General features: G+C 34.9%; 1 protein-coding gene across 1 annotated transcript in view; it reads right to left on the reverse strand.

Annotated features, from left to right (window-relative positions):
- Window positions 1–12,396, reverse strand: part of LOC128660480 (palmitoyltransferase ZDHHC11) — a 238,200-nt gene that overhangs the window by 142,446 nt on the left and 83,358 nt on the right. Inside the window, exon 2 of the mRNA XM_053714347.1 lies at window positions 8,918–9,139. Coding sequence (XP_053570322.1) covers window positions 8,918–9,139 — 222 coding nt within the window. The remainder of the gene's footprint in view (window positions 1–8,917; window positions 9,140–12,396) is intronic.

The following is a 12,396-nucleotide window of genomic DNA, read 5'->3' on the forward strand; positions in this document are numbered from 1 at the left end:
GGCCGATTCTACCCACTTGTGTTTATATCCCTTCTCCAAAAATTTATTTTTCAATTTGTGTGATTCTTTTTTAAAATCACAGGGGCATGTACAATTTATCTTTAATCATTCAAATTGTCCTGACGGGATGTTTTTTATCCAGGTAGGGTGATGGTTACTGCTGGCATGGATATACCCATTACTGTCAGTCTCTTTTGTAAAAAGTCTAGGTTTTAATAATATCATCTTCATGGAATAAAATTAAATCTAGGAACTCTATTTCTTCCCTGTTAAATTTCTCGGTGAATTTTAAATTCATATCATTAATATTAATGTATTTCAGAAAATCTCTTAATTCCTCTTCATCCCCTTTCCAAATCAAGACAATATCGTCTATGAATCTTGCCCATTTGACAATATTCTTAATATAGGGGTTATTGGACCAGATATTCCTATCCTCCCAAAATCTCATATACAGGTTGGCGTAGCTAAGGGCAAACTTAGTGCCTATAGCCGTACTGCCAACCTGTAGATAGAAATCATTTTCGAAAAGAAAAAAGTTTTTTTCCAAAATGAAATGGATAGCCTCCAATATAAATTGTTGTTTTTGTAAAGTTAGCTTTGTCAAGGATTTAAGCCAGAAACAAATTGCTTCTACTCCTTGTGCATGTGGGATGTTGGTATATAGGGCCGTAACATCTATTGTGGCCCAAATAAAGTCTTTCTCCCATGTTATATTTGTAATTTTGGATATAGCATCCCGAGTATCTCGGAGGTATGACTTCATTTTAGGTACCATTGGTTGTAGAAACCAATCTACATATTCTGAGAGTGGGGAGGTAAGGGAGTCTATACCCGAAATTATAGGTCTCCCTGGTGGATTGAGGATATCTTTATGCACCTTTGGAAGATGATAAAATGCAGCTATCGTAGGGTCTTTTCTATTAAGAAATAAAAATTCATTTTTATTTATAATTCCCTCATGTTTTGCTGTATCTAATAGATCTATGTACTGTGCTTGAAAAATACTTGTTGGATTTTTTGATAGTTTCCTATAAGTGGTGCAATCATCAAGTAATCTTTTCGCTTCCTTGATGTAATCCTCCCTATTTTGGATAACCACCCCTCCTCCTTTATCTGCTTCTCTGATTACTATATCCATATCTTTCTGTAGTGTTACTAATTCCATTTTTTCTTTTTTGCTAAAATTGTCTTTTTATTCTTGTAATTTTTGCAATAGTCCTCTAGTTCTTGTGAGACAAGTTGCTCAAACACCGGGATAAAAGTTCCCTTTGAAGACACCGGATAAAAAGTGGATGTAGGCTTAAAAGAGGTAAATTGTTGATATTTATTCTCACTCTCCTTTTCTTCTATTCCTACTAATGGGCCATTATTGTCAATTTGGTCTCCTAGAGTCTCTAAGGTTAATAGAGCTTCCAGGTCATCATCAGTGAGAGTGTTAATCTTGATGTTCTTTATGTCCCTTGCTTTATCTTTCTTCATTTTTTCAAAGTGTCTATCTAGGGTTAGCTTTCTTATAAGCTTTTGTAAGTCAATAAAAAGCATAAACAGATTAGGTCCCCTAGTCGGAGCAAAAGATAGGCCTTTACTAAAGAGATTCATGGTATTTTCAGTAAATTGCTTGTTAGGTAAATTAAAGATTTTTACACTTTTTAGTAGTCCCAATTTGCATTTGTTCTTACTTTTTTTATATTTTTTGTTTCAAACCAGTTTTCCGGCTCTACATCCCCTGTACTTCTTTCTAGTCTTCTTTTTTGGGTGCTTCTTCTCCACTGTGGAGTCTGTTGCTGGTTCTGATATATGTTGTACCCTGGGGAATTGTATTCCCTTGTTTGAACCCCTAAAAAAAGAAAATGATTTCTATCTACAAGTTGGCGGTACGGCTATGGGCACTAAGTTTGCCCCTAGCTATGCCAACCTGTATATGGGATTTTGGGAGGATAGAAATATCTGGTCCAATAACCCCTATATTAAGAATATTGTCAAATGGGCAAGATTCATAGACGATATTGTCTTGATTTGGAAAGGGGATGAAGAGGAATTAAGAGATTTTCTGAAATACATTAATATTAATGATATGAATTTAAAATTCACCGAGAAATTTAACAAGGAAGAAATAGAGTTCCTAGATTTAATTTTATTCCATGAAGATGATATTATTAAAACTAGACTCTTTACAAAAGAGACTGACAGTAATGGGTATATCCATGCCAGCAGTAACCATCACCCTACCTGGATAAAAAACATCCCGTCAGGACAATTTGAACGACTAAAGAGAAATTGTACACGCCCCTGTGATTTTGAAAAAGAATCACACAAATTGAAAAATAAATTTTTGGAGAAGGGATATAAAACACAAGTGGGTAGAATCGGCCTATGACAAAATTAAAAATAAAGATATGAAACGTAATGTGAAAATTGATCTAGAAGTGAAAAAAACAAAAGAGATCACTAAAACTAGTTTCATTTCCACATATAATGAAGGTTCAGAGGGTATAAAACAAATCCTTACGAAACACTGGCATATCCTGAAAAAGGACGATTATCTTCGAGAACAGATTGGAATAAGACCAAAATGTATCTTAAGAAAAAAAAAAATTAAAAACCATTATAGCACCGAGTCAGCTAAAAATGCCTATTAAAGATAAAAACTGGTTAAAGATACCAGAGGTTTTTATAAATGCAACAGGTTGAATTGCATTTCATGTGAGCATATGTACAATGGGAACAAACCCACTAAAATGGTAAGCTCAACTGTAACTAATAGGAAATGTGAAGTGAGCCATCTGGTAAATTGTAAAACAACGTTTGTTGTGTATCTCCTTCAATGCGCTTGCAACCTACAATATATGGGAAGAACGACTAGACCATACAAAAAAAGACTGCATGAACATGTAACAAACATAAAAGCAGGCTTAAAGTCACATAACATATCAGAACATTATAGGTTATTTCACAACCAAGATCCCAGTTGCCTAAAAGGAACAATTTTGGAACATGTTCATGTGGGTAACAGAGGGGGGGATAGAGAAATCCTGTTGAGACAACATGAAACATACTGTATCCATGCTTTTGGATCCAGGACCCCCTCTGGTCTGAACAAAGACATTGATATTGTAGCTTTTTTGTAAAGATTACCCAATATTAAATACACTAAGGGATTTTTTACAATTAAATAGGTTAAAATTTTTTTATCATTGTTCCACTATTCGTCCTTATTTTACTTTTTTAAGCCTTGTGTTGGTTGTATAAGATATCTTTCAAAAATTCTATTGTGGATAATTAGTAGTAACTATCCCTCCATCAGTATGGTATCTCCAATAATTTTTTAGTTAGCTAAAGAATGTGCTAAATAACGATTTGTAGTATTTAGTTTTGAAATTAACCAATAGGTTATGAATACATTACTTTGGGGATTATGGTATTCTATATTCCACATATTAGATATAAGCCCTCTGTTTTAGAATAGAATATATATATATTTTTTAATATGTTAGTAATTTATTTTATATGCTAATTGTTTATTTGTTTTTTAAAGAAAACTTAAAATTTCATTTTTTTATTTGCTATGTATTTATATTGACTTTGGGCAATGTATACAATGTATAAAATATATGTAGACCCGTATTCCAATATTCAGGCAAAGTATAACATTGGAGGTTTTAACTGTTTTTATAAATGAATGTATATTCTATTAATATTTATATACGTTTTATGTGAATTTTATTCATCATAGTTTTTAGTCTGTGTTAGGAATACTAATGAACATATGTACTGCTTGTATGCACTTAGAAATAAACCGTAAATACAGAGCGCCTGACATGGGAGCATAGTCCCGTACTCTTATTACTATTCACGCGCCCGTAGCAACCAAGTTGCTAGGTGATAACCCCATAGGACGTGAGACGTTTTTAGTACGCTCATCACGTGAGACGCACTGTACTTCCGGGTAGATGCGCAATAGGCGCCACAAGGATGAATGGTGTACTGCAGCCGTTATTGATCACATAAAAGGTGAGCCCTATCAGTACACTGTATCTCTGAGGAAGAAGGGATTTGTATTCATATACAGCCCTTGAAACGCGTCAGGTCCGGTACTTTTATGAACTGAATTGAATTTTATATGCCTGTTTGATACCTCATATAATGAGGTTTGCACATGTGAGTGGTATTCCACTAGCTTGTAGGATATTTTATTTAACACTAAAGTATACAGTGTTGCACTATGAATTATTTTCTGTTTTTTTTCCCTGCATATCTATGATTGGGAGTTTCATATGAACCTACACACAAGCTGTAAAGCAATACAGACAACTGGGTGCAAATACAGAGTTTATCACAACTGACATCAGCGGGATACACAGCTCCGGTGATCCAGTTTACATACTCCAGGAGGTGCTACTTTTTTCGCTGACACAAATTATCCTTATCTCATATGATTGAGGGTTTCTGAAGTAAGTACACATCTAAGTGGGGGTTATATAGGAAGAGACCCCACACTAGTCCACATCATCCAAGATTCTATATGAACTTTGTTTTTTTGACTATATTCTGATTGTTCCTTTCATTTGCTCTAATATTGTCTGTATATATATATATATATGTGCATATATATATATATATATACATATAGGTTATATATACATATATTGAAGTTATTACCATTATTATTATTATATCTATCTGCTAATTATATTTATATATGAGCGCCATCCAGGCCATTTTTTGTATTTACCTTTGTAAATAAGCCTGAGCGACTTATTTGTGCTTAACTTTCTGGATTGGCAGCTATATATAAATATTCAACTACCTTTCAGAGAGAAATCTGTGAGAATATTTATTTAAGGTGGTCTGTGGTTTCTTTATCTTTTGAGATAGCGCTGTTAAGTCTTTCAGTTGACCTTGTTTTCTGACTGACTGTGAACATTTCTTTTTGTATATATATATATATATATATATATATATATATATATATATATATACACACATATATATATATATATATATATATATATATATATATATATATACACACATATATATACACATATATACACACATATACATTATATATATATATATATATATATATACATACATACACACACACACATATGTATACATACACACACATATATACTAGTTGATAAGCCTGCCCAGAGGGCAGTCTATGTGTTTAAAATGTAACCCCCAAAGCTACAAAAAAATTAAGTAAAAATACAGAAAAAACAAAGCTATCCAAAATAATAAAATTAAACCTAAACTAATACCCCTATAATAATAAACCCCCCCAAAAAACACCCCCTGATTAATACTAAACTACCAATCGCCCTTAAAATGGCTTTTTGTAGAGCATTGCCATAAAGAAACCAGCTTTTTTACGTTAAAAATAAACAAAGTCCCCCTAACAGTAAAACCCCCCCACCCACTAAACCCCCCAATATAAATAAATATAAAAAAGCCTAACACTAATAAACCTAAACTATCCATTGCCCCTAAAGGGGCATTTGTATGGGCATAGCCCTTAAAAAGGACATTCAGCTCTTTTTGAAATTGCCCAATGAACCCTAATCTTAAAAAAAAAAAAAAAAAAAAAAGCTAACACTAAAGCCCCAAATAGGTACTCACGGTTTAAGAAGTCCGGTGGATAATGGTCTTCTACCAGGCGGGTCCATCATCTTCATCCACAGCAAAGGCGGTGCAGATGTCTGGAGCGGCCTTCTCAGATGTGGCGATCGTCGGCTGTGGTTATCTGTGGCGGCGGCGGTGGTGGTGGTCCTCGGCGGCATGGAGGGTCCTCTTCATCCGATGTCTATCGTATACTGAATATTGAATGCAAGGTACTGCAATCAATTTGGGGTACCTTGCATTCCTATTGACTGAATTTTTCAAAACAGCCAATAGGATTAGAGCTACTGAAATCCTATTGGCTGTTTAAATCAGCCAATAAGATTTCAGTAGCTCTCATCCTATTGGCTGATTTTGAAAATTTCAGCCAATAGGAATGCAAAGTACCCCAATAAATATGGGGTACCTTGAATTTAATCTTCAGTGTGCGGCGGACGATCGCATGAAGTCAAACCTCCACGCCTTCGCCGAGGAAGACTGCTCCAGACCTTCACTCCACGCACATCTGAGAAGACCACTCCGGACCTCCGCTCCATGCCACCTTTGCTGTGGATGAAGATGATGGACCCGCCTGGAAGAAGACCTTCTGAACTTCCAGACTTCTGAAACCGTGACTACCTGTTTGGGGCCATAGTGTTAGTTTTTTTTAATTTGAAGGGCTATTGGTAGTTTATTCTTAGATTAGGGGGTGTTTTAATTTTTGGGGGCTTTTTTATTTTCATAGGGATTAGGTTTAATTTTTTTTATTTTGGATATATATTATATTTTGTAATGTTAGTCTTTTTTTATTTTCTGTAATTTTAGATTAATGTATTTTTTTTTTACTTTGTAATGTAATGTAGTATTTTTTTTAATGTAATTAAAGTGATAGGAAACCCAAAAAAAGTTTTCAGATTTAAAAACATCTCAAACTATACTTATAGTTCACAAATAAATTCGTTTTTTTTTTGTTTACCTGTAATTTTACTTAGAAATAATGTATTCTGCCAAACCCCCCCCAGATCATCATTATGCAGATCAAATTGGAGTGTTCTACCTAGGTAGAACAATAATGGCGGCTCACATGCACAGTATGCCTTGTCCTGAACCCACACATGCGCAAAACTGATTGTCCAGGTTAGCAGTATGCAGGCACGTCATGAACCGTTCGTCAAATGCAGACCAAGAGACTGTGCTATTACGGTCTATCGTGCATGCGATTGCCCACAGTTACTAATGCACATGCGAGGATGGATGACATTGTGAATATGGGTGACTCCTTACTATGCAAATTATGCTAATGTTTGCTGCCGTGCTATTGGCCGATGTGACTGCATGAATAATGAGTGGGTCCATAATTTATTTTGGGGTGGTCGTTGGTTACTTTTTCAGCCAAAATAAAAATATAATTTTTTTAATATATGCAAGCTTTGTTTCAAAAAATTAGTAAATGAGTTTAATTCTCTATTACTTAAACTAACTAATAATCTAATTCTTAAAGCTTTAGAAATTAAAAGATTTCTAACCCTTTAAGGAGTTAATTTAGGGGGTGTTAGGTTAGGAGGCTTAGTCCTTAAATTAGTTTTTTGCGTTGCGGGGGTTGGCGGTTTAGAAGTTAATAGGTAAATTAGGTTTAATGCGTTGTGGGAGGTTGGCGGATTAGGGGTTAGTAGATTATTAGGTAGTTTGCGATGATATGATTATTGGATTTAGGGGGTAATAATTTTATTGGGTATTTTTTTCTTTTCTTAATAGTTTGTAAGGGTGGTTGTTTTTTTTGTTTTTTTTAAATACTTATTGCGGGCGGTTTTTTTTTTTTATTATTACTTATTGCGGACGGTTAGTTTTGTTTTTTTGTAATCCTCCATTTGCCTTCACTGCATCCCGGTGGATTCCAAAAATGGCAGGGTGCCTCGCACTGCCAATATTCCTTTGAGGATGCGTGCACAACTGCTGACGGACGTGTTACAAATGCAATTCTTTTGCCTTCGCTGGTGGATTCTCTCACCACCCTGCCATTTTTGGATCCAGGTGAATTCTGTTGGCTGCCTTGCGCTGCCAATATTCCTTTGAGGATGTGTGCGCAACTGCCGACTGATGCGATTATAGTCTGTCTCTCTCTCTCTGTGTCTCTCTCTCTCTGTGTCTCTCTCTCTCTGTGTGTCTCTCTCTCTGTGTGTCTCTCTCTCTGTGTGTCTCTCTCTCTGTGTCTCTCTGTGTCTCTGTGTCTCTGTCTCTCTGTGTCTCTGTGTCTCTGTCTCTCTCTCTCTATATATATATATATATATATATATATATATATATATAAACATATACACACATACAAACATCTTTAGACATTTGACAATGTTTAACAAAGCACAATTAAAAGGACATTCTAAAGCAAAAATTCTCTAGTTGATTAGAACATCATTTTGTATTATTAGCCATAGATAACGATGTCCATAATATTCACAAAGGGGTTTAAAAACATAGGTAAACCCCCATTCAGGAGCTGCAAGAATTTCCTGCAGAACACAGCCAGTGATTAGTGGGGTCATGCAACTGCCACTCCTGAATGACTGACTGGCCATGTCCTGAGCTGGAGCTATAAGGCTTGCAGGTCCCAGGCGAGATTCTACCTATATGTTTAACCCATAGTAAGGGTCTGTAACAAAAATGACATGTTTTAACCAATCAGAGCATGCTTCTTTAACTTGGCTAAATTGCCTTTGAAATCATCCTACAGTCTCTATTTAAAGGGGTTGTAAAATACAATTATGAATCAGGTTGGAGCTGGCCAATTCTATGTTGTGACCTAGCAAGGCCAACCACAAATTAACTTTAAATCATTCTGGCTGTAGCAAGGGAACAGATAAAGGGACGCTTGCAACTTACTAATAAAAACATTCTGCACATACAGCTAAAAATAGAGCAGACTTTCTGGCATGCAGTTTTTTTCCACATCTCCTGGTTACAAATTGAATGACAGAATAAAGTAAAGTTTCCTAGGTCACAATTCTGAGGTATTTCCCTGTGAAAATACAGAGGTAAGACAACGAATATGAAAAACTCTTTACATGTATACACAAGGGTATCTGATGTCAGAACAGAATTCCTTTTTGTGCAAACAGTTAAAGCTTGTTTAAATTCCGATTTCTAACTATAGGGTGTGCGTTTCACAGAAATAAACAATTTATTCCACAATCATTTGTTATGTCCCTCTTGTAGACTGCATAGCTCATACACAATCAGAATGGACACAAGATATAGGTCTTATTTGTTGACAAAAGCGATCTAAAATCATTAACAACCTTATGAGAAAGGATACAGCGTATGCAGCGTATTTCCATCCATATGGTAGAAGAGGTATATAAATCCCAAAACCCACAATAGCCAAATATGAATATAAAAGCCAAGCTATTAGCTGGAATATGTGCAGCGGTAAAGACCAACCATTAACCCTTGAGTGCTGGGGGGGTGAAGCAGCATGGCGTTCTGTATGTATTCCCTCTGGTTCGGTTTGCCGTAACCGCCGGTCATGGCAGTTCATCTGTTAAAGCAATAGGAAATCAGAAATTAGATGTTTTCGGATTACACAAACCTTTCAATATTGTTTCATTTGCTTTGATGTATCTTCTTTATTTGTCTTGGAGAGGTTGTGCATTTCAGTGTCTTTAAATGTTTCTGCAACAAGTACCCCCTACAGTCATACATTTTTGCCCCAAGTACAAGGCCAACACATAAATATTTTTAGTTAAAAAAATAAATAAATAAGACAGTTGTCCATACTATAAGGCTCATTTCATTATGGCATATTTGGGTAAAAAAACCCACTTTACCTGGCACATTTTATCATAGTATATTTTTCTTGTGATATTTTACTGTGGTCCTGTTTCTGGCATATGTCTCTGACAATTTTTCACAGCGACATAGACTTTACCTGGCGCTTTCCCTGTGACAGCGTTTTTCAGTTCCAGTACTCAAATGTCACTAATCTGACAAATTCTAAAAAAAATTCCTGATTTAGTAGAGGTGAGTGAGTCGCAGTGACCAGTTATACATTTAATTTGACCTTAGCTGCATCAGGGAAAACAAAGAAAGGGCAAATAACTGAGTACTCCTTACCAAAGCTCCAGGTACCATACATGTACTACAAGGGTATCATTTATTATAGAATACAACGAATATTAGGTCTTCTGTATATACTTTATCTGAATATCCAGAAAACAGAGAATCTATACCAATGCCGATATCATGTATATGGATTTAACGGTGTATAAGGATTTATTTATAGCATTTTTATCTATTGTTATATGTTTTATCCCCCTATTTACTATGTCAATAATAATAAAGCAAACTAATAATAATATAAACAAGAAACAGTGCACACAATACCCGTGATAGTGCATTACTGCAAAAACTTAATTATAACTCAGTACAACAGAAATTCCTAACATATAAAAGGTTAAAGGAACAGTCTACTCCAGAATTGTTATTGTTTAAAAAGATAGATAATCCCTTTATTACCAATTCCTCAGTTTTGCATAACCAACACAGTTATATTAATATATTTTTTACCTCTGTGATTACCTTGTATCTAAGCCTCTGCAGACTGCCCTTTTATTTTAGTTATTTTGACAGACTTGCATTTTAGCTGATCAGTGCGGACATAAACAACTTCACGGTAGTGAGCACAATGTTATCTATATGGCACAAATCTAGCCCAGTCTAGCTGTGAAAACTGTCAAAAGGCACTGCGATAATAGGCGCCCTTCAACGGCTTAGAAATTAGCATATGAGCTTACCTAGGTTTAGCTTTCAACAAAGAATACCAAGAGTAGAAAGCAAATTTGATAAAAGTAAATTGGCAAATTGTTTAAAATTACATGCCCTATCGGAATCATGAAAGTTTAATTTTGGCTACACTGCCCCTTTAAATTAGACCTTTATTAGAATAGATGGGTCATAACAGGTGACATTTTGAGCATTACTCCCTTATTCATGGCAAAACTGAACAGCACTACTTTGACAATGCATTTGTGATGGTGGGCCAATCATGGATATTCATACATGTGTATGCTCCAATCACTTGCTGTATCCTAATCAGCAGTAGAATGGGGGTACTCTTTAAGTGCAACTTTCATTATGTGCTTGATTTTTTGATGGAGTTAAAGGGATAGTCTAGTCAAAATTAAACTTTCATGATTCAGATAGAGCATGCAATTTTAAGCAATTTTAAAAATGTACTCCTATTATCTTATCATTCTCTTGTTATCTTTATTTGAAAAGCAGGAATGCAAGCTTAGTAGCCGGACCATTTCTGGTTCAGCACCTGACCTGAGTAGCACTTGCTGATTGGTGGCTACATTTAGACACCAATCGGCAAGCCCTTCCCAGGTGCTGAACCAAAAATGGGCCAGCACTTACATTCTTGCCTTTTCAAATAAAGATACAAAGAGAATAAAGAAAAATTTATAATAGAAGTAAATTAGAAAGTTAATTAAAATTGCATGCTGTATCTGAATCATGAAATGTTGACTAGACTATCCCTTTAAACATGAAGTCAATTTATTTAAAAATAAAATGCTCTAACAAAATAAACCAATTTATTTTTACTCTACAATCTCTATTTAAAAAAAAAACCTTTGGTTACTGTGTAATTTATATACTTATAATACAAATTACAAATGCAGCACACATGAATATACAGGTCTTCATAGCAGTCAGTGCAAAGTAGCACAGAAAAGCTCAGTAGTTTATTGCCATTTTAAATCATCTAAACTGGAAACAGAATATTTCTAACAACTTCCTCTGTGTGTGTTTGACTTTTAATGAATCAAGAATACATACTCAAATAGAAAGAATTGCACAGAAAAGACTAATGAGTTCCTATATTTGGGTTTCTGCTTTGCGTGTATATGACTACATATTTGGTCTGTTCTTTATCTGTAGGGCAAATTAGTTGTCCTTGAAAGGAAAAGATCTCAGTAATCCTCTTTAAAACACAAATCAAAATCTACAGCAGCCAGCGTCTAATTGCAAATCATAGTTTATCTTTGCTGACATGAAAACTATCATACAACAGAATCCAGATTGTCTCGACGGTACTGTTTACACGGTCTGTTGTAGCATTGTAACTCCACAAGATTAGAGTCAAATTACTTGTAAAAAAGCAAAAATGGAACCTTTCTATGCTCTGTTAAATGTATGTTTGTCAAAAAGGCATTTTAGTTACGAAAGACTTCCAATTGGAAAATCTGTAACAAGAGGCCTATCAATAGAAAGGAGTCTGTGTTTACCGTTTTTACTTGTATACATTTTAGGTTTTTTGTTCTTAAGGGGACATTGTACATTATATTTTTCTTTGCAAAAATGTTTTGTAGATGATCCATTTATAAAGCCCATCTGGGAGTTTTTTTGTAACAATGTTTAGTTTTGCTTATTTTTTAATAACATTGTGCTGATTTTCAGACTCCAAACCAAGCCCCAAAGTGTCAGACCCAGGACTACAGTTTCCTGTTGCTATTGTTTGTGTAATCTGTCTTTTCATATGCAGGAGAGGGGGGTGTCTGCTCTTTATGCTTTCCCAGCTAACATATTTCAACACAGCGTAGATTTTAAACAAAATAAAGCATACTAAATTATCCACTTTTAGATGTATCAAAAATATAGAATTTATTTGGCCATCTTAAAATGTGATTGGTGACTGTTTAAAGGGGCCATTTGGTTCTAGAACTGTAGCCATCCAATTAAGGGACACTGCAGCAGAAATCAATTCCTTTGATGGTCAATCTATTATGACTGATC

Source organism: Bombina bombina, chromosome 5, assembly GCF_027579735.1.
Source record: "Bombina bombina isolate aBomBom1 chromosome 5, aBomBom1.pri, whole genome shotgun sequence".
Classification (NCBI taxonomy): Eukaryota; Metazoa; Chordata; class Amphibia; order Anura; family Bombinatoridae; genus Bombina; species Bombina bombina.